This window comes from Podarcis filfolensis (genome assembly GCF_964270895.1).
Source record: "Podarcis filfolensis genome assembly, chromosome: 10".
Lineage (NCBI taxonomy): Eukaryota > Metazoa > Chordata > Lepidosauria > Squamata > Lacertidae > Podarcis > Podarcis filfolensis.
This window is the reverse complement of record NC_139612.1, coordinates 2,529,516-2,553,340: the sequence shown is the minus strand read 5'-3', so window position 1 is coordinate 2,553,340 and position 23,825 is coordinate 2,529,516. Positions and strand designations below refer to the sequence as shown.

The 23,825-nt window shown below is 44.8% G+C and overlaps 1 protein-coding gene across 2 annotated transcripts in view; it reads left to right on the top strand.

Annotated features, from left to right (window-relative positions):
- The first annotated feature begins 295 nt into the window (after window positions 1-295).
- FRMD4A (FERM domain containing 4A) overlaps window positions 296-23,825 on the top strand; it is a 426,455-nt gene continuing 402,925 nt past the window's right edge. The window contains exons 1-2 of one of the 2 annotated variants that reach the window (XM_083574960.1): window positions 296-617; window positions 1,078-1,215. In XM_083574960.1, coding sequence (XP_083431086.1) covers window positions 351-617; window positions 1,078-1,215 — 405 coding nt within the window. In that variant the 5' untranslated portion in view covers window positions 296-350. The remainder of the gene's footprint in view (window positions 618-1,077; window positions 1,216-23,825) is intronic. The other variant, XM_083574962.1, reaches the window with a different exon arrangement.

The window sequence follows — 23,825 nt, the reverse complement described above, 5'->3', positions numbered from 1 at the left end:
ATCCACTTGGCCCAAGGGATCTTTAGATAAATAATTGAAATGAAAACCAGTGGAGTGGCTTTCGAAAGCAAGGAGCTTTATTTAGATTCCCGTGCTGCTCTCCCTTTTACATCTATTCTTTAAAGAAGGAGCTCATTATCTGGGCTAATTAATCGTTGTCCCTTAATGGTCTCCTGCCCCCAGAATCGCTAGCTTTTTGACGACCACCTGAGCATCGCAGGGGACCAGACCCCTCACCTCTCTCTGTGGAAGCAGAGGAGTCGGAGGAGAACAGGAAGCCTGTCTGCAGCAGGCATGCAGCAGGGGAGCCGGCATGATCAGAACGCTAACAGGGCAGGCTGTGTAATTACATGTTTCTTGTAAGTGTGTTAGCTCCATGGGGAGCTGAGTCCATTTGGAGACAAGGAGAAATAGCCCCCCCTTTCAGTAAGGTGAAAAGGGTCATCGCATATCCTAGTTGCCATTCAAATATAATAAAGGTAATTGTTGCTCTAGAGTGCTGGCTCGCCTTGCTTTTGCTCAGTCATTCCTCATGTCTGGATTATGCAGACGGCTGCTTTCTAACTAGGGAAGCACACTGCTTTGAGGAAGAGAGAAGACCATTTGTTTTGCAAGCGGTATGTTGTGATTATTATCTTTTTGCATTGTTTCTGCAGTATTGTGAGGGGGTGTATGGAAGACTAGAATAATACAAAATCTGGGCTGTAGAAGCTTGAACCACAGTGCAGATTATTCTCTTGACAGTTAAAAGCAATTGATATTATTCCTCATGCAGAGGTGGGGGGGGGGGCTTTGCAGCATTCCTGTATTTTTAACTTGTTGTCGTAAGGTTTGTGTTAGGATGAATGTCATGTTGCTGTTGCCGTTTGCACCTCCTTTTTAACCATCCTGCAGATTCCAATCTGATCTTTCGTCTCTCTAGCCAGATTCCTGACTGCATCTCCTCTTCTCTCTCTCTCTCTCTCTTGAGTGTAAAGTTTGGCCTAGCTGAAGCTTGTTTCAACCCTGCAGGTTTTGTTTTTTGGGTAAAAGAACTCAGAGCATTTTCTCCCTGAGCTTGGTTTTGGATGTTTCTAGGCTGCAGGAGGGGCCAGGGGATGCTTTGCCCTTGACAGCGGGCCAAGAGCCGACCGAATCCAGGGGAGGATTTATATGCAAGACGACAAGGCAATGGCTACGCAGCGAGCTCCGGAATCTGCTCTCAGCTTGTTGATGGTGAGTGGTTTAGGGGGATGTTGAGCTTGAGGTGGCCTGGGTGGATCGAGGGTGAAGATCATGTCAAGGAATTGATGGATTATATTGGTATTGTGCTGCTGGTGGTGGTGGTAGGGGTGGGGAGGGCTGGCTGTTGTGCTTTTTTAACAAAATGGACAAGGAAGGTGTTTTTTCTTTTTTTCTATGGCCACCCCACTCAACGCTAATGATCACAATTTAGAGAAAACTTCAAATTTACAGACGTCATCTTTTTGTGGCCCTGTTGTTATTTTTTAAAAAAACTATTTGTCTCCTGTTCTCTTCTGGTTAAGGTGCTCTTGGCAGGTTGGAGTGGGGGGCGGGGGGGGGGACTGCCATCAAATGTAGATAAACTGTAATGATCATGATAATAGCCTGCATGTCACAACAAGTTAGCATGCAGTTGTTTGTGTTTCTTAGAACAGCTCCTGAATCTCTGCATCATTCAGGAACCTGTGCCCTTGCCTGCCTCCCTCTGTGTTCCCAATGACAATTCAGAGCGCCTTTCGCAGATGATGGTGTTAGCAACCAGAGGGTGCCATCTCGGGGGCTGCATGGAGCACCTAATGATCATGCAAGACCTGCCTATCTCGGGGGGGGGGATGGGTAGGGTGTGGGTTTCAGGCACTGCCCACAACACGTGGACCTACTGACCCACTCTTCAAAGTTCTGCCAAGGAGGCTGAATCCTGGAAGGGTGTGACTTTCTGTTCATTTGCTTTTATTAAAACAAAGCCGGTGGGCTTGAATTCCCCAGATTATATATTTCTTTTGCATCTTTCACTCTTTTTTTGCCATCTGGAATCATTTCAGTCCTGAGCTTTTCCAAGCGTTGAATTAATCCTCCTTCCCACCCCTCCCTTTGCAGGGGATGGAGAGGGTTGCAAATGGCAGGGCAGTATATACATATTGATCTCTGCTTTCTGATGGTGCTAGAAATGGTCTCCTGGAACTTGGCATTTGCAGCCATAGACTAATGGCCTCCTGGCACTTTGAGTGGTTAGCAAAGGTCAAGCGGAGAAGAGCAACTTTTATGTCCATTACTAAATACTCTATTAAATTTACTGATGGTTTGTCTTTATATTTATCAGTGGCTGTCATAACAAGCAGCCAGCAGTGTGTTGCTTTCTCAGTGTTTTCTATGGTTCTTTAAATGGTTGCCTTCTGGACTTGGCCTGTTTAAATCTGCAGAAGGAGCCCTCTCTGCCAGTGCAAAACCCAGTAATGGCAAGAATGGTTTGCAGTGCACTGCAGATGATGCTTGGAGGAGCAGGTGCTTGGGCCTCAGTCTCAGTGATGGGGAGACAATGGAGCTGGGATGGATGCTATTGCTGTACAAGTAAGACATCTGTGGGCCTCTCCAAATGGCCTTCCTGTTGCACGTTCAAGGTGATTGGTATTCATGATGCTTTGGGGGCAATCACAGGTGACCTGACTTTCATCACTGCTTGTGTCTGCGAAGGTTTGGGGACGGTCACACTGCTTCCTTTTCAGTCAATGAGGATCCCTAACTTTCTGCTGAACCCCCCATAACATATTATACCACAAGTGTTCTGGTTTATTTCTGTCCCATTTTATTGCACTTTAGCCCCTCCGAACAGTAATGCTGTAGAAGCAAACTAACTAAACAGACTAAAGCCAGGATGGTATAGACACCCTTAATGCCAATAAATACACCTGCCATAAAACCCCCGCCTGGAGGGGCTGGTCTGTCTTTTGCCCGTCTGCCACAATCACTTCCCCAATTATTGTTTATTGTATATGTTGAACTAATTGAATAGCTAAGTTGTGCCCCTGAAAGACTACCCAGACAATGTGGGATGCCTTTGTGCATAGCTTAGGCAAATGAGTGTGCAGTTTACTGACCCGCCACTTTCGTCTTCAGTGGTTGGTGTAGTGTAGCATAGTTTTACTGGTTGCACCTTTAGGAGTAGCAGTAGTAGAGATCGTGCTGTTGACGTGAGCCTGTCCTTCAAGGAATATGAATTGAAATGAGTGTAGAAGTGTTAAGTCATTCTCAGTTCCTTCTCTTCTTGAGCTGCCTGATCCACAGCCAAGCTCCACTGCAGAGCCAGCATTCAAGCTATTTTAAGCTCACTGGACTCCAGTGACGCCATAGAAAAGCACAAACCAAGAGGAGGGTGTGGTGGCACCTTAAACACCAACACATCTAGTATGGTAGAGGCTTTCCTAGACTCAAGCCCACTTTGTCCCATGCATGAAGGGAAATCTTATCTGGCAGGCATATAAGTGAGAAAGCTATGGAGGTGGAAGCTAAGTGACAAAGAGAAGCAAAGACACAGTCAGTGACCATTAGAGCTTCAACAGGCACCTTGACTGGACTCTTAATAGACAAGTCTGCCCAAATGCTTAGAAAGCTGAAGCCTTAGTATTTTAATTTTTGTAGGTTTTAAAGTATGGTTGTGAATTTTTCTCTATTAATTATTTTATCTCTTTGTAAACTGGTTTGAGGGTGTGTGTTTTTTTTACAGGTATATAAATTTTACAGAATAAAATAAGTAGCCATACCATAATTTTTCTACAGTAGCAGATTGGTGATAATGGCTTGAGATTATTGCATTAACTCCTCTAGTGAGGAAGGGAGCCATTTCCAAGAAACAGTCAAAGGTAGAACAGAGATTCTGGTGTTTTCCTGCTCCCTGGATTTCCACAGGCATCTGGTTGGCCCCTGAGAGAACAGGATGCTGGACTGGATGGGTCCTCTAGCCTGATTCCTCCCTCCCTCCCTCCCTTCCTTCCACATAAGGTAAAGGTAAAGGGACCCCTGACCATTGGGTCCAGTCATGACTGACTCTGGGGTTGCGGCGCTCATCTCGCTTTATTGGTCGAGGCAGGTGGCGTACAGCTTCTGGGTCATGTGGCTGCTCCTGGCAAACCAGAGCAGCACACGGAAACACCGTTTACCTTCCTGCTGGAGCGGTACCTAGTTATCTACTTGCACTTTGACGTGCTTTCGAACTGCTAGGTTGGAAGGAGCAGGGACCGAGCAACGGGAGCTCACCCCGTCGCAGGGATTCGAACCGCCGACCTTCTGATCAGCAAGTCCTAGGCTCTGTGGTTTAACCCACAGCGCCACCCGCGTCCCTTCCTTCCACATACATACATACAAACAAAATTTGTATACCACTGGATGATAACGAAACCTCTAAGCAGTTGGTCAGTTAATTAACACATACAGTGGTACCTCTGGTTACGTACCTAATTCGTTCCGGAGGTCTGTTCTTAACCTGAAACTGTTCTTAACCTGAGGTACCACTTTAGATAATGGGGCCTCCCGCTGCCGCTGCGCCACCGGAGCACGATTTCTGTTCTCATCCTGAAGCAAAGTTCTTAACCCGAGGTACTATTTCTGGGTTAGTGGAGTAACCTGAAGCGTATGTAACCTGAAGCGTCTGTAACCTGAGGTACCACTATATTTGGAATTGTTGCCTTTTGTAACCAATGTGACTATATTGTGAAAGTGGCATTTGACCCTTGGTAGCTTAGCTAGTCACCAAGTGATGAATATGCATTTGTGGACCAACCCTAAGGCCTCCAATACAAATTATATTTACTAGGAAGCAAGTCCGATTGAACTCAGTATGACTTTCTTCTTTGGAAACGTGTTTAGCTGGGATGAGCACTTACTACTGATAATTACATGAGCATTATGAAAGGCATGCACATTTCAGCGAAGAGAAAATCCTGCCTAACTCTTTTCCTTTTGCTCCTGACTCCTTTCCAATGTGCTGTAAAAACTGAGCAAAATTGTCTATTTATCTTCCTAGTTCCCATCTCATTCCAACACTTCTCTAAATAGTTTTCTCTTTACAATGTTTCCATAATTCATTTAGCAGTGAGATTCACTAATAGAATCTCTTTATACTCCCAGACTCCTGCAATACGGATATTATATTCCTGGCCCAAGGGAAAGGTCTAGGAAGATGGCTTTTAATAACAAAATGGGCAATTCATGTCATGGGAGACATTACTTAGCAACTAGCAAAATGCTCATCATTGTGGTGCTCTTGTGAAGGGAAGGCTGTATTCATTTTATGAACTGTGTTTCTGTACCACCGCATAGCTAGCATTTTCTGGGTGGCATACAGAGAAATGATTGAAATGCAATATGAGCAATTAAAAGCTGCCTAGAACAATGGCTACTCCGTGTCCAGAGTCGATGTAGCTCATGTGGTGCCTTCCAGAGGTTATGGGCGACAGTGTCCATCAGCCCTAGGCAGGGATGGGGGTTATAGCCCACAACATATGGAGGGCACCTTATTGGCCACCCATTGATCTAGAACATCTGCCCTAGTTTATACCTGCGGCTGGGATGGCACTGCCACAGCATGGTAGAGCACCTTCCCTGCTTTATCTGCCCTGCTGTTTTGGGAGCCTATTGCCACTGAGAACTCTGGGACACATACATTCAGTCATGCATTAACCTCACAACACCCCTCCTTTAAAACCAATCAATCCCAGAAAGGGCAACTTGCCCAAGGCCACCTAAAGACCCTCAGGCCTGAGCAGGGATTTGAATCTGGTCTGCCATAATTAAACCCAACATGCTCAGCTACTGTTTCACACTGGTCCACCTCTGGAAGTTCTTGATTGTTTGCCTTGAAGCATGGAGGGAAGGTAGAGGAAAGCATGGCTTGCCACTTTGCACATCAGATACAAGCTAGTGGGCTGAGATGGTATCCTAGGTGAACACCTCCTGTGAGCGTGTGCCATTTTGTAGAAAATGAAAGTGCATTATTTGACTTGCTGAAGGTAATATGCTTATGGGGCTGAAATATAGTACTTTGCTGAAGCCCCCAAATGACCCCTTTTGTCTTTCTCCCCATGTGACTTCAGGCAAGTGACACTCAGCGGATGCCGGGTGCAGCAAGCGCGTCCTGCAGCTGGGGGCAGGGCAAGCCACCCATGGGGGTTGGGTGCGCTCCGTGGAGCCTCTCTGCCGCCTCCCCCTCAGCTGTAGGGTGGCTGAGGGAGAGACGGAGGGCAGACACAAGTCCCATGCTGCTGTTTTAGGCAGCGCAGAGCCTGCAGGTTTTCAAGCCACCACGTCACTCCCAGGAGAGACGCATGGCTTGGGCATGCTGCAGGCCCCACGGTAAGTGCCCAGTGCCAGCCACGTTTCATTACATTGTTGACTGAACTAAAAGGTTTTGTGAGCCCATTTTTTTAAAAAAACACCACACTCATATTTTTGTCATTTTGTCACCCCCCTCAGTGATGACACCCGGGGGTGGCCCACACCCCCTTCCTCTGCCACTGGTGACACTACTATGCATGGTAGTTTTACTGGACACGGTCATTATAATTTTTTGGGACATGGAAGTTAAGAAATACTCAAACAAACCACATGGCAGAAAGGAAGTCCATGTATATGTACACTAAGAGCTCATTTGCACCCACAAGTGTGAGGGGAGCAGGTGTCTCTTAACACTCTCAGCACACTTAAGCAGACTTTCGTGCCCGGGACACTCTGAGGGAAGCCGTGACTGCCCAAGTGTCATCATAGTGTTTTAGATGTATACTGTGGGTGGCCAGACAGATGCGTAAAGGTTTGTCTTTCTCCTGCTGCCGCAATATAGATGGCATGGAACTGAAAAGGAGACAACGTGCTGTCATGTTCTGAATCCTGGAAATGTCAGACAAATAGGATGGGCACATTTCATAGTCCAGTAGTTTACTCTAGTTATGCAGACTTCGTAGCCGAAAGCGTGCGCAGGCCAGCGTTGGCGCCCCACTTGAGAGCCGTAATATATTGCTCAGATTACAGGAGATAAGCAGCATCGCTTCAGTCTTGGCGATGGGAAATCAGACCAGCTACAATAACCCAAGCTACTCTCTTATATCATCAGCTGGTTGACACCTGAATGGTGTGTTGAGGCTGCTCTTGTATTTGCAGCTTCATTGCAGAGGGGCTATTGAATTTCTCATGTGGTTAGAATACAAAACGCTGACGGGAATGGCTCGCAATTGGGAGCCTGGTTCCTTAGCTTCATTTTATCTGCCCACATAAAGCCCTTTTGAAGGCTTTTCAAATAAAAAGCGTGTATTGATCAAAGGGTATTGAATGGCACTGTAAGTTAGGTCAGTTGGGCTTGGTTGCGACAGCATTGCAGCATTCTGGCAGAATGAGATCCGAGAGGCCTGACCTCTAGACTGCCAGAGGTTAACATGCCTTTTAATTGGTATTTATTGGATGAAAGTTGTTCAGAGTATAAAGGTGTTCACTGATGGCCCAGTGAGTTAAAATCCTGCTGTTTGGGGTGATCTGCTCACGTCTCCAACAGTTGCCCTTGGCTTTGTATATGAGTAATAGATCCCCATCTTCTGATTCTGGGGCCTCTTTTTAAAATTCAATTCTCATGATCCCAAGTCTTTGGACGGATTTTCATGCTGCTATCTGGGGAGGAGCACACGCTTCACACCAACAGGTCCCAGCTTTGAATAGTTCAAGCCTTGATGTCTCTGGGGGTGGCTGGAGATGGCTCCTGCCTAAAAGTGCCAACAGTACTGAGGCGGAGAGCTATATCCAAATCTGGTCTGGGAGAGGGTATTCTCTGTCCCAGGTCCCTGAGGATAGGAGCTACATCTGCGAATGCTGGGGAAGGAAAAGGTCCTGCTCTGCGGCCTTTTTGCTTTTGCCTGGCCTCACAGCAGGTAGGCCAGGCTGATCCAGAGGTGTCATGCTCTCTGTGAGTCAGCGCCCCATGGCTGCACACCCTCTAATCGAGGGGCCTTCCGGTGTTGTGGGACTACAACTCCCATCATCACATTGACATTGGCTATGCTGGTGGGGGCTGATGGGAGATGGAGTTCTGTGGCACCTGGAAGGCTACAAATCCCCCATCTTTGACTTAGACCAACTCCTGCAGTAGGGAAAAGAGGGGCACACCTTTGTAGGTGGGATGGAAGTTCAGTGGCAGAGCAGATGTTTTTCATGCAGAAGGTCCCAGGTTCAATCTCTGGCATAGTCAAGTAGAAGATGGTGAGAAAAACCTCTTCCTAGGACCCCAGACCCATTTCTAGTCTAGCTAAATGAACTACTAGACAGACTTGGTACCAGGCAGCTTTCTGTGTTCCTATGAAGTATATTGAATTGTTCAATAAAAAGAAAAGCATTGGGTGTTTTTCCATATTTTCCTTTTATAATGGATTCGCTACCTTTTACTGTCTATAACATTTCACAGTAGAAAGCCCCACCTGGGGGAAATTATTACTAGAAATTGCCTACCCAGAGATATTTCTTTAAAAAAATGATATAAACTCTTTTTTTAACCCACCAAGCTGTATTATTCCTGCAGCTCCTTGGATTTTGCTCCTCATAATTTGTGAAAAGATAATGAGAAACTGTTGTAGAACATATGTTTGGACTAGTACCTGTTTGAAATGTGTGTTGTAGCTAATATATTAAGGCAGGAACAAGGACACAGCCTTGGAATAATTGAGCCTGAATCTCCTTCCCTGATTTTGATTAACATGAACAAATGAAGCCTTAATGGTCAAAGCCCAATGCATTTTCTAATTAATCACAGGCTGACTAAAAACAATGCTTTGGACCATTACCTTTGTACCATTAGCTCTAAAGGAAGGGACTCATCAAGGACATCTTAGTGGCTCCTATATGGAATATGTTGCCATGGGCACCCAGGGCAGCTATTCACCATCCTCTCTGTTTTAATGTGCAGGACTACAGGCAGTGCGTGTTTATTAATGAAGAGTTAGCTTTATTTGAGGATTGGTGGCAGTGATTATTCCTATTAATGCAACATTACATCATCTTTGGAAATAATATGACAAAGCCCAGCCCTTGAGTCCTTCCTTCTTTCAGTCAATTAGCATTTCTCCTGCAGTTTATGACAGCAGGTTGGGGTTCAGATGGGATGTGAAATAGTGAGATCATTATTGGCAAGGCAATGGCGTATGCCTTTCAAAAAAGAGGAAGATGATAGGACAGCTGATTCCTCCCCCTCAGCTGATATTTTTAGGTGACACAGTTCCCATTTCAATGGCTGGTGTCAATTGTAACCCTTAGGAAGGGAGCGCCATCCATGCGCCATCTGCCTCAGCGATGCAGCAGATGCACAATTGATGGTCATTGCAGAGCTGCACTTGCTTTTTTGCAAAAAGGGAAGGCTGAATTTTATGTATACATCGTAAGTCTCAGTGTGCATCTGAGTCATCGCTTTGCATAGTCTTTGTACGCAGAATCGCTACCTTTCCTAGCATTATGGAACATGGCAGGTCAGGGCGGCTTTGGCGGTCACTTGGCTGCAGTGATAAAAACAGCATTTAGGTACAATTAATTGTTTTTGAACTCTACTAAAACTTCATCACCAACCAGTGAAAGTTCCCTCTCTCTGCTCTCTCACACCTGTTACTTGTGAGATAGGAATTTAATGACCACTTGGTTTGTTTTCTAAAGCTATTTTGGTTCTGGTGTGTTACTGTAAAAAAAGGTAAAGGACCCCTAGCAGATAAGTCCAGTCGCGAACGACTCTGGGGTTGCGGCGCTCATCTCACTTTACTGGCCGAGGGAGCCGGCATACAGCTTCCGGGTCATGTGGCCGGCATGACTAAGCCGCTTCTGGCAAACCAGAGCAGCGCACGGAAACACTGTTTACCTTCCCGCCGGAGCGGTACCTATATATCTACTTGCACTTTTGACGTGCTTTCGAACTGCTAGGTTGGCAGGAGCAGGGACCGAGCAATGGGAGCTCACCCCGTCGTGGGGATTCATAGAATCATAGAATCATAGAGTTGGAAGAGACCACAAGGGCCATCGAGTCCAACCCCCTGCCAAGCAGGAAACACCATCAGAGCACTCCTGACATATGGTTGTCAAGCCTCTGCTTAAAGACCTCCAAAGAAGGAGACTCCACCACACTCCTTGGCAGCAAATTCCACTGTCGAACAGCTCTTACTGTCAGGAAGTTCTTCCTAATGTTTAGGTGGAATCTTCTTTCTTGTAGTTTGGATCCATTGCTCCGTGTCCGCTTCTCTGGAGCAGCAGAAAACAACCTTTCTCCCTCCTCTATGTGACATCCTTTTATATATTTGAACATGGCTATCATATCACCCCTTAACCTCCTCTTCTCCAGGCTAAACATGCCCAGCTCCCTTAGCCGTTCCTCATAAGGCATCGTTTCCAGGCCTTTGACCATTTTGGTTGCCCTCCTCTGGACACGTTCCAGTTTGTCAATGTCCTTCTTGAACTGTGGTGCCCAGAACTGGACACAGTACTCCAGGTGAGGTCTGACCAGAGCAGAATACAGTGGCACTATTACTTCCCTTGATCTAGATGCTATACTCCTATTGATGCAGCCCAGAATTGCATTGGCTTTTTTAGCTGCCGCGTCACACTGTTGGCTCATGTCAAGTTTGTGGTCAACCAAGACTCCTAGATCCTTTTCACATGTAGTGCTCTCAAGCCAGGTGTCACCCATCTTGTATTTGTGCCTCTCATTTTTTTTGCCCAAGTGCAATACTTTACATTTCTCCCTGTTAAAATTCATCTTGTTTGTTTTGGCCCAGTTCTCTAATCTGTCAAGGTCGTTTTGAAGTGTGATCCTGTCCTCTGGGGTGTTAGCCACCCCTCCCAGTTTGGTGTCATCTGCAAATTTGATCAGGATGCCCTTGAGTCCATCATCCAAGTCGTTGATAAAGATGTTGAATAAGACCGGGCCCAAGACAGAACCCTGTGGCACCCCACTAGTCACTCTTCTCCAGGATGAAGAGGAACCATTGATGAGCACCCTTTGGGTTCGGTCAGTCAGCCAGTTACAAATCCACTGAGTGGTAGCATAGTCAAGACCGCATTTTACCAGCTTCTTTACAAGAATATCATGGGGCACCTTGTCAAATGCCTTGCTGAAATCAAGGTAGGCTACATCCACTGCATTCCCTTCATCTACCAGGCTTGTAATTCTGTCAAAAAACGAGATCAGGTTAGTCTGACATGACTTATTTTTCAGAAATCCATGCTGACTATTGGTGATCACAGCATTCCTTTCTAGGTGCTCACAGACTGTTTGCTTAATGATCTGCTCCAGAATCTTCCCTGGTATTGATGTCAGACTGACTGGGCGGTAATTATTTGGGTCCTCTCTTTTCCCCTTTTTGAAAATAGGGACAACATTTGCCCTCCTCCAGTCTGCCGGGACTTCGCCTGTTCTCCAGGAATTCTCAAAGATGACTGCCAGTGGTTCTGAGATCACATCTGCCAGTTCTTTTAATACTCTTGGATGCAGTTCATCTGGCCCTGGAGACTTGAATACATCTAGACTAGCCAAGTATTCTTGTACTATCTCCTTAGTTATTCTGGGCTGTGTTTCCTCTGCTGAATCATTTGCTCCAAATTCTTCAGGTCGGGCATTGTTTTCTTTATCGGAGAAGACTGAGGCAAAGAAGGCATTGAGGAGTTCAGCCCTTTCTGTGTCCCCTGTTTGCATTTCACCATCTTCTCCTCTGAGTGACCCCACTGTTTCTTTGTTCTTCCTTTTGCTACGAACATACCCATAAAAGCCTTTTTTGTTGCTTTTAACCTCTCTAGCAAGCCTGAGTTCATTCTGTGCTTTAGCTTTTCTGACTTTGTGTCTACACGTGCTGGCTATTTGTTTGAATTCCTCTTTGGTGGTTTCCCCCCTTTTCCATTTTTTGTACACATCCTTTTTTAATCTTAACTCAGTTAAAAGTTCTTTAGATAGCCACCCTGGCTTCTTTAGGCACCTTCCATGTTTCCGTCTCATTGGTATTGCCTGAAGTTGTGCTTTTACTATCTCCCTCTTAACAAACTCCCAGCCATCATGAACTCCCTTTCCTTTTAGTATTACTGTCCATGGGATCTCACCAAGCACTTCCCTAAGTTTTATGAAGTCGGCTTTCTTAAAGTCAAGAAACTGAGTCCTAGTATGCTTGGCTGCTCCTTTCCGCTGTATAGTAAACTTCAGAAGAGCATGATCACTCGCGCCTAATGATCCTTCCACTTCTACCCCACTAACTAGGTCATCAACATTGGTTAGGACCAGATCTAAAATGGCTGTTCCTCTTGTTGCTTCTCCCACTTTCTGGACAATGAAGTTGTCTGCAAGGCCAGTGAGGAATCTGTTTGACCTTATGCTCTTGGCTGAGTTTGACATCCAACAAATATCCGGGTAATTGAAGTCCCCCATTACTACTATCTCCCTTCCTTTTGCATGCTTGGCCATCTGTTCCAGGAAGGCATCATCTATGTCCTCCGTTTGGCTTGGGGATCTATAGTAAACTCCCACAATGAGGTCACTGTTATTCTTCTCTCCCTTAATTTTGACCCAAATGCTCTCACTTTGGCTTTGAGGTTCTAAATCTTGGATCTCTTCACAGGTATACACATCCCTGACATATAACGCCACTCCTCCTCCTTTCTTGTCTGGTCTGTTTCTCTGAAATAGATTGTATCCCTCCATTATTACATTCCAATCGTGGGACTTATCCCACCAGGTTTCAGTGATTCCTATTATGTCATATTTAGTTTAGATTCGAACCGCCAACCTTCTGATTGGCAAGCCCTAGGCTCTGTGGTTTGGATCACAGCGCCACCCACCTCCTGTGTGGGGCAACTAGCTAAGTAGACTAGCCATTGTTCGTACAGCAGCTGCCCAGACCACAAATTTCCAAATCACGACTTTTGATTCTTCACTTCTAAAGATATCTGAGGTGTTGGGGAAACCAGACTGAACTGCATGCATTAAAGAAGGTGGAGAGGCCTTCGAGTGAAGGTTTGTGCATCACGCCTTTATCATGGGACGGGGAGCCTGAAGCCTCCTTCCCTGTTAGCCAACAACGCAGTGTCCACAGGTTACGAGAGGGTGGCCTGTGTTTAGAAACAAAAACTGCACGTACATGCCCAGAGTCGTCGCGCTATTCCTTTTTCTAGGCAGCCTTTGGTGACTTGCCCATCCCACAGAATCAGGGGCAGATGATTACTATACGCTTGAAGGGATCATGCAAACCTCTCTCTAGTCAGGGGTCAGTGAGCTGTGGATTGCAACGCTTGCCAGTGTTATTGCATTTGCTTTGAAAGCCCAAGCATGTCCTGATAATTCAATCTGTCTCCCAGCTGCATAACACGTGAGAGAGGCCTGTTGTGCCTTTTGGCAGCTCAGTCTTTCCCATTTATATAGCCCCAGATTGCCAGTGCCCCCTGCCTGCCTGCTTGGACCCTTTTGAATATTATTGATTGTTTTTAATCAAACTATTCCTTGAGACGGCCTGTTTCCTTTCTGTCACTCTGCCTTGGTAGTTACAGGGTTCTTCCAGATAACCTACTAACTAAGCATTCATCCTGATTTTCTTGCACAGAGCTTATACAGTTAGACTGGTCCTGGCCTTTATTGAGCATTTGTTCTTATTTATTTGTGGAGTGGTTATATGATAATGAGCATCTACCCTTTTGCTTGCAAGGCTTTTATACAGCTTCCCAGTAAAGATTTATTCATTTCACTGTCACTTTTCTAACTGCCTAAAGTTTGTTTCTTTTAAGAAGTGGATTTGCTGTGCTAGCGCAACAAGAGCATCTAAATCACCTTTAATTGTGCAAACTTAAATTTCCAGTATGTGCTTGATTCCCTCCCACAAAATAGCGATAGCCTGAAGGCAACCACAATGCACTGGAAGGTGAAGAGGTTGGGTTACAATGGATCCATGACGTGGCATAGGTGACACTTGCATATTCCCCAATACAGTGGTACCTCTGGTTAAGTACTTAATTCGTTCCGGAGGTCCGTTCTTAACCTGAAACTGTTCTTAACCTGAAGCACCACTTTAGCTAATGGGGCCTCCTGCTGCCACCATGCCGCTGGAGCACGATTTCTGTTCTCATCCTGAAGCAAAGTTTTTAACCCGAGGTACTATTTCTGGGTTAGTGGAGTCTGTAACCTGAAGCGTATGTAACCTGAAGCGTATGTAACCCGAGGTACCACTGTACTTTGCAAAGGGAAATAGGGACACTTTCTCAAATTCCTTCCACGCTGGGCATAGCTGAGGGCACTTCTCTGCCTGCTGTGCGCCATCCTGTCCATTACTGGATTTGGAAACAGGTGTGCTAGACAGATTTATTTTAAAGTGCGTTTGAGCCTCATTTGATAGGCATGTGTGGAAGACTGTCAGCTGCCATGGGGCTGGTTATTGGCAGCTATTTTTTGTATTTTAAATCACTACAAGTTTGAATATGTATTAATTTGATGACTTGTTTTTTTGCCTTATTTATGTGCTGTTGTGCTTTTTATATGATCATAGTGATTGTCATGTTTCCTAATTTTTAAATTCTGCTGTTATGTCTATGAGCCTCTTTGAGCTCAACATTGTTGTTGGAAAAGCAGAATCCAAGTATGTAATCAAATAAATAAAAACAGCAATAGCATCCCGCAAAGATCCTCCCCTATTCAGCCACCTCAGCTTTTTGTAGCTGGAGTCAGTCCGGGCCTGCAAGGCAGGGAGCTGATCCTCCAAGCAGAGGCGGAGCTAGCTGCTCTGTGCACCCGGGGGGGGGCATGGGGGTGGGGCAAGCGTCCCGGGGGTGAGACACCCATGGGGGCAGAACGAGCTGCCCATGGTGGGCTGCTTCCTGGGGGCAGGGGAGGGAGCCACGCTACTTTGCCAGTAGCCTTCCTCTCTTCCCTCCTCCCTTTGACAGCTTGGGGGAGGCTTCCCCCCCGGAAGCAGCCCAGGAGCAGGGGGCAATGGCACACCACCCACCTGCGACTCCCAAGCCTCCCTCAAGCTGTCAAAACGAAGGGAAAAGGGGGGAAGGCTAGCGGCAAGGCGGAAGGCGGCGCAGCTCCGCCCCTTCCCCCGACGGCTCGGGGTAGGCTTGGGAGTCGCGGGCGGGCAGCGCGCCAAATGTCAACCCCCCCAGTGATGACACCTGGGGCAGACCGCCCCACCGCCCCCTTCCTCCGCCCCTGCCTCCAGGACTCACGGCAAATTCGTCTCCCTAATTTATGTTATTGTTTGATTTTTTGTGAGCTGTCTTGGAAACCCAAATGGATGGAAGAGTGAGGTGAATTGATAGAAAATAAATAATACAGTATCCCAAAATTGGTGACTGCTGGCATTCCCACTTGGATTTTGTGAACAAAAGCTCCAAACCAGATATGTTTTCTCACTTTTCAGATATATAAAATGCCCTCTAAAGAGATGTGCCCCTGGTTTCATACACTCTCAGTGATCGATGGAAATCTAATTGTTTTCTTCAGGCATTTGGATTACTTGAAAATTGATTTGTAATACCTCTCATTGCTGTTTTGTATTTTGTATTTTTATTATTTTGCTTTGGGCTTTGCTTGTTTGTTCTGTTCTGTTCTTAATTATTTCATGACCTTATTCTTTCTTTTGATAGATACTTTGAGGGTCTGGAAAGGCAGGATAGAAATATATTCTGTAATAAACTAAAGTAAACAAGCAAATGCTGGCAATAGGGCATTGCCCTGAGGTCCAAGGAGACCTCCTGCCTGAGAAGGAGGCCTTGACATGTGTCAAAGGGAGATCCTATCACTGGGGGTTGGCAGTGTGCCCAAGGCCACTTAGGTTGAATTCAATGACACTCCTCTGGGAGTAAACCCCACGAGGCTAAATGGGACCCACTTCTGAGTGTGTATAGGATTGCCCTGTTAATCATTTCATGACGGGGTTTCTTGTTCATTGCATGCCTTTAGTTGTTAAAAAAAAACCCAGCAGCTCTGGTCATATAACCCCATATGCATTACTAAACCCAATCAAGTTGATTCCTTTAAGTCTTCCTCCATTTATTTCCTGGAATCAATATTTCTGGAAAGAGCGGTAGAAAGAGAACTATGGCAAAATTCTCCTTGTACTGTTATGATGAAGATGAATAAGGAAAGAAATGAACAGGACACTTGCAGCAACTTATTAAGCTGGTGGATAATATCCAGAACTATTTGTAGAACTTAATACATCTGTGGCTAAAGTAATGAAGACATGGCAAGTTGAAATCAATCTTTATTGATTATAGCTTGGACTGGAGATCTGCAAAATACAATCCAATTCCTTCATTCTCATTAGGGAGTGTCAAGAGGTGCTGGAAACCATTTGTGGTAAATTCCGCAAGTTGTCCTAGATATATATTTAAGGAAATAAAACAGTGGCAAGGCAATACAAGACAACTATAACTGTTTGTCCTGTATGGCTCACTGCCCCCCTCATCGGCCTCCTTAGCCATTAATTAATGATAGGCTGTTTCACACATTAATGGAGCAGCATACCTAAGGTTGTTCCCAAGTATGCACACAAAAGGAAACCCCAACAAAGGATGGATGGATCTGTCCATTTCAGTTCTCAGGGTTTCTCATTTTATCTATCTTAAATTAAAATATTCATATTTGTACAGCAATTTGCATTTTTTTTAAAAAATGCTCATGAAAATTCATCAGCATTTTAGTTTGATTTTTCCTAATAAATATATTTTTGTCTGTAATTTTGTCAAATTACATTTTTGCAGAGCAATTTCCCCTAATACAGTGCATTTTGTATGCTATTTTCACTAATATATATATTCTTATGCACGTTCCCCTACCATATGCATTTTTGTACATGTTACTTGAGTGTACAAAACTGCACTGCAAAATTCAGAGAAGTGAGACTTGGGAAGGATGGCTGTGTATCATAAGCCCATAAGCACGGGCCAGGGCTCATGGCAGAAGGTGGGCAATGACAGGTGTCTTTGTGCCATTTCCACCTGTACAATATACGATCTCATATACCGTATTTTTTGCATGTACATACTTATTTTCAAACACTGGCTTTTATCACTTGTTCTGTGCAGACTGATAATTTAAAGTAGTAAAATACAAAATTTGTCCCAAATAATTAAATTTTGCACATATGTGCCATTACCTCTTGCTGGCTTCCCCAGAAACCTAGAGCCACTGGAAATGATGTGCAGTTCTATTAACAGAGCAGGGATCCTTGGCTGTAAGAATGCACATTATCTATCTATAGTTGCTTTTTTGATATAGTAATGCAGCAACTTGACTTAGACCAAATAAATATCAACAGATATGACTCCAATGCTTTCTGTCTAACTCTATGCTTATTGAAACATAAACACTAAAGATTCTGATCTCTCCCCTCCCCCATGTATTCATAATGCAAAATTTAGTGATATTGCCAACATCTGAAAATAGCAGATTCAAAATACAAATGGTATGATGAATCCAGCTCCGTTGACTAGGAATTCTTACTGAGTATTTAAAGTTGAGATATGATAATTATTAATCAGACTATGCCCTAAAGCTGGTAATATCTGTGAGTGTGTGCTCATGCTCATTATCTTCACCCAGGGATGGGAACTTGTGGCACACCCTCCAAGTGTCCCTATTTTCCTGGGACAGTCCCAGTTTTTGATTTCATCCCAGAATGTCCCACTTTTCCTTAGGATGTCCCTTTTTTCATCGGAGAAATGTTGGAGGGTATGTTGTGGCCCTCCAGATGTTGCTGGACTCCAATTCCTATCAGCCCCAACCAGCATGGCCAAATGGATGATGGGAGTTGTAGTTCAACATCTGGAAGGTCATCATGAGTTTTTCAGGAAGTACAGGCTCTTGTGAAGGTTGCAGAGTGCAGACCACCAGAGAGATGATTTGTTGAAATTTAAGTATGCACATGAAATGATTTCTACCACCAACCCATGAGAATTTAACCAAAGTTTTCTCTCCCCTTTGAAAATTTTCAGTTGCAATTTCTTTTCCTGTTAATAGAGAATGGTCTGGAGGGGAGTGGTAGAAAATGTTGGCACAACACTATTGGCAGTTGTGTTCAACCAAGAGTGAAAGTTTATTAGAAGGTGGGAGTCCATTGCAAAACTAGACAAAGCCTTCTCACCGCATTGGAGCTGATGAAGGGAAGACGGTGTGGCAATTTGAATTGCAAATCGACAATCTTCCCATTGCTCTTGGCAGACGTGAATTCAATATGCCCCACGAAGCAACTGCTGTTCAATATGCAGCTTCCCACCATAGAGGGCTTCTTTTGGCAGTGAATGAAAGAAGTGGTGCCACTGGGTGCCTTTTTGCCAAGTCCAATAAACCCTGGGATTATTAGTCTCCTGGCTTCCACAACTGAGCCAACTCAAAACCATATGGTTCCTCTTCTTAAGCATTGCCTTCCGAAAGCAATTGCCTCATTTCCCTCTCTCTTCTTTCCTCACTTCATACGCTTGAGAGGGCCAGAGCCATGATGAGCAAGAGCCATAAATATGGAAGAGGCAGGAAACTTTATGTCTCCCCATGGACTGCTCCATCTGGCGGGGGGAGATCAGAATCGGGCTTTGGTGGTCCTTATACCTTCCCCTCTCCTGTTATCGTCCTGCCTTCCAGTTTTATTTATGGAATTAGAGTCCAGTAAGACACACTCATTTGGTTTATTTATGTGTACAGAAGGAGACTCTAAGAGGTGTTCCAGGCTATGCTAATTATATTCCCACTTGCAAATCTTACAAAGCACAAACTGCAAATTAACTGTTTGTGCCTGTAGGACTAGCAGCTATTTTCTAAAGTGTTTTCTTTCTTTAAAAATGAAAAAAAAGAGTCGCCATGCAAGGGCTTTCAGGAAGCTCTTCCCCATAAACCCAGAACAGTCAAACTTTTCTCTTCATTTTTCTACGAAGGCCCCAAGATCTATAGAAGGTGCAAAATACATAACATGTAAATTAAAGAACAAAGTGCATCTGAGCCAGGGGTGCCAGCTCCTGGGGGCCAAGGCCTTTTGGGGGAAAGAGGCCTCTCCCCCATGTTCAAAAAACGTGGAGGCGAAGTGCAGAGTCGACAGTAGTGCATCTCCAGTGGCTGGTGGCTCCTCCTCCTCCTCCTGCCATGGAGGGAAGGAGGCTTGAAGCAGCCTCCCACCAGCAGTGGCGCCAAGAGGAGGTGGAGCCACCAGCCATGGGAGCCCTGCGGCCGCCACATTCGTCTCTAGCATAGGAGAGGTGGGCACTTGGCTGGGGGAGGGAAGATGGCAGGCATGCCATGCTGCCGCCACCACCACCAACTGCCTTTGCTCACTGCGCTTGTCTTGGCGCCTGCCATCCCGACTTCCCCGGCTAGGAAGGAATGTGGCATGCTGAGCTCCCCGCCCCCCAATGTTTTGTCCCACTTCTGGGCTTCTGGGCTCAGCATCTAAACAGAGCTACTGTTATATCTAGTGTCCTTATCTTCCAGGATGGAACATGGTAGCCTGGAATTGGAAGAATCGAGATATGATTCCCCTTAATCAATGGCTTGACAACATGACAACATTGGGAACATATGGATGGACAGTTTGTAGGCACAGACTTTCTTTGGATAAATACAATGATATTTGGAATGAGTTTGCAAAGAATATATTAGGTTATTGACAATTATATGTGTATTAGGATAATAAGAATACAGTGGTACCTCGGGTTACATACGCTTCAGGTTACAGACTCCGCTAACCCGGAAATATTACCTCGGGTTAAGAACTTTGCTTCAGGATGAGAACAGAAATCGCGAGGTGGAGGTGCAGCAGCAGCGGGAGGCCCCATTAGCTAAAGTGGTGCTTCAGGTTAAGAACAGTTTCAGGTTAAGAACAGACCTCCGGAGCGATTTATATTCTTAACCCGAGGTACCGCTGTATCTACATCTGTATATTAATATATGGTAATGTAACAGTATTTTTTTCTTTTTTTATTCTCAATCTTTTTTTGTCCCACTCTATAAAGAAAGGGAGAAAATTGTTCCAGGCTTGAACTCTGACAGTGAAGACAGACTTGCTATCTGTTCACCTTTACACAGCCTGTGACTGTTAAAAATGAACTCTGTGTTACTCAGGTGTTTCAGAAGTCTCTTAAACGTAACAAGAGAGATGCCCCTGCTCAGTCGCTCTGATTGAGTGTCCTCACATTTCACTTTATCTATTTCAATCTTAACATTAATAAATGAAACCTATTTTAAAACTTGAAATCCTGTTATTTCATTATGATTTATACAACATCGTTTTAGCTGTTGGGGTGAAAAGCACATACAAATAATCCCACTTGCATGGTAGCTATGCTGGATATTTTTAGCTACTCCCAGCAGACCTGTGGGATTTGGAGAAGCAGCACCCCTTCAAATACCTTGGCTCCAAATACATCTCTGACACTATTCCACAGAAGCCCCTAAGACTTCCAGTAGAGGCCACAACATTTGTGGAAAGGGAGCTTCTCCCTCCCCCTTTTGTAGTAGCATCGCATTTTCAGACAAGCTTGTTTGCTCATGCCTTATTTATGCTGTGCCATTTATGGAAACTCCAGGGTATTCCTCCCCTCCTCACCCATTTGCATTATGTCCTCAAACAAAGTGCTTCTGGAAGGAATGTTCAAAGCATTTGCTAGTGCAGGAAATGGAACAGGGAGTCAAAGTCATCGGGGAACAGCCTCCCACCCCACAGTGAGCAGGATAACATAATCTGATGCAAACTGGAGGCTTTCTCGTTCCCTTCCTCCGCCGTTTGCCGAGGATGTTGTATAGTAAAGATTGCATTTTGTAAAATATTTGTTGAAGGCCTCGTAACATTGCCTGGCAGACTCTCTGATGTCACAGCATCTTGGTGGCAAAGCCAGTTCACCAGGCAAAAGGGAAAGCACCAGGAACGAAGGAGGGCAGAGCTCTTGCCACTTATGTAATAGGGAAACACCTACTGGGTGGTTCCTCTGACCCCAAGCCGCCTCCCTTGAGTGGCAGCTGCTCTCCAAGGTCTCAGCCAGAGGCCTTGCCCACTCCCTGCTACCCAGTCCTTTTAACAGGAAAGCCAAGCCCTGTATCTGGACCTAGGGATGGGGGAGGAATTCTGTTCAGTTTGCATGTTAATGAGAACCTCCCCAATGTGCAGCTTTTGAACCAAGCAATTCGACAACTAAAATGCAGAAGTGACCTCCTTGGGGCACAAGCCTGGGCGGTGTGTCTGGAGATCCTGGGCTGCCCAGACGACATGCCCCCCCATGTAGTCCAAAGGAAAGCAGAGCAAGATGTTTGGCTGCAGGAGTTGCTGGAAGGAGGTGTGCAAGGTGCCATCCAAATGCCTTAGGGACTGCACTCCAGACTTCTGTTATAAATCTTTTATATATACGATATCTTTATTGTCATTGTCCCATGCAGAACAATGAAATTGAAAAACTACATAAAACTACTATAAAACTGCATAAAACATTCAAAAAACCCTAAAAACTCTGAAACCCCATTTTAAAATACTTTCGAATGTATTTCCTATCAATTAAAAATTTGATGTGGTGCAAGCAATTTTTTATTCTGAAAGTGTGACCCAGGGAAAAAGTTTGAGAACCACTGTGATAGTTTCGAGGTGAACTCTGCATGCCTTTGTCATTCCTGTTTTGCTTCATGTGCAACCGTGAACAATGGCCTTGTCCTCATTGTTTCATTGCCTCACTCTAATCCCCAGCACAAACGAGTTGATTTAATGTATCGTTAGTATAACTCACTTAATCCACAATTCAATCAGTTGTGTGAACTTGGAGCCAATGGGAACAATGCAATTTTTTTGGTACTTTTATCAACGCAGATTTGACCCTATTGCACACTATTTCATGTAAATATTTTGAGCTGTCAGAGAAACCTTTTTTTTTTAATTGTTCAGCTCAATAAACTCATTTACATTGGGTTCAATAGAACTTTTCGTTATTCAAGCTGATGTAACTGTGAAGATGGAAATGTATGTATGTATGTATGTATGTACCGGTATGTATGGTGTGATTTTAAAAATGTGTCGTTGCCTGTTGTCAGTGATACAGGATGCATTCAGAAATTGCATTCCTGAGCTTCCAAATAATTGCATCTGTTATCATGGCTTGTGTGACTTGCATAGACTTGAAAAACAGTTTTCACTTTGATTAGAGTGTCCTGCCAAAATAATTCACTGTGATTAAAAGCTAGACATGTCTGTCAAGACAACATATATCTCCTATCTCTCCACAGCTCCTCTCTTGAGCTCAGAGTATTTCCCAGGTCAGCTGGGTGTCATCTCTTGGGGGGGGGGGGGTGACGGACATGATTTTTTTATATATATCCAAGGTGACGGAGCCACTTGGAAGCTTAAGAGAGTCTGTGACCCACCTCAAGACACTTTTTGATGGAGGCATAAAGTGAAAGCCTTATATCTGATGCTAATTCAACTAATAAACACAGCCTTTGGTTAGTGTTCACAGCTGCAAATGCTTGAAATGAACCATCCATTCAAGTATGATTTTCATTTGAAGCAGGATAGTGAAGGTCAGTGGAATACCAGATGATCACATTCCGGCCTGAGGAAAACAAGACCTGCAGTGAATAGATTTACAGGCTGCTGGGTATAGGAGCTGCAGGGACCATTCTGGTATAATCTGAGCTCCTGTATAGTACAGGTCATGGTCACTGGTTGTGGATAGCATTTATTTAGTAGAGATGAACAGATCAGGATAACAAGAGAATTTCAAGGCAAGCTTTCTTTGACTCTTGGGATGGAGCCTGGCTGTTTTTCTTGTTGCGTGTGTAACATGTAGCCAGACCCTCAATGTGATCTCCACATTTCATTTGGTGATAAATTATGTCGCTGAAGTCACTTTGAAGGATCTGAGTAAGGTTTCTCTGTAGCCTGTTTGGATAGCTGGGATTTATATACAGTTGAGAAGGAACTGTTCTTATTGATCAGAGAATATTCCTGACTTTCTTGCAGCACCTTTCTGTGGAAAGTCATTGCCCTTATTTTGGATCCAATTTGTCACTTAGGCAGGCTTTGGGGTGGAGTCAAAAAAAGGTTCGTGTAAGTTGCTATAGAATTGTCATTATTTATCAGGTTTGGGACTCCTTCCCCGGATCTCTAGAAGTTAAATGGCTCAGAGGTGTGTGTGTGTGTGTGTGTGTGTGATTTTTTTTCCTAGTTCATGAATGTTAAGTGTGCACGCTTGAACACGGATACACCATGTGGTGAATATCTTGCCATTTTGTATGTGCTGCAGTTGACAAGGTTCCTTTTGCACTGTGGGCAATTCTGTTTTTCCTCTTACATCTTTAAAGGAATACAACAGGCACCCTCTTTGTTTTTAAAATCATGCAGAATAAATGAATGCCGTATGGAGCAGGAGGACTTGTGCCTCTGGCCATGTGTAATGGGGGGGGATGGGGGTGCCCAGACAGTGACCCTCAGTGTGAGAAGAGGGCTCTTTCTATTTTTTATCTGTTGGTGAAAGGCCCTAATTTTCAGCCTGCGCTTCCAGTTTCACACACATAAATTAACATTAATATATTGCTGCTGAAATAGCCTGAAGGCATTTTTCTTCATTCTCACTGGTTCAGGTCTAGGCTACTGTTTGGCATTCTCAGGTTTAATTTTCTGTTTTGAGTATTACCTTAAAGAATAATTTCATCTCTTAGGGCTTTAAATTAAGATCAGTAGGACTTGCAGCAAAACATTGCAGCCCATCCTCCCTTCCACCAGTGGCGTTCTTGTTCTGTGTGCTGCTCCAGGACAGTGCATTCCTTCCCTTCTTCCCCATATTTTGTCCCCACAAGCAGATGCCAAGCATCCTTTTGC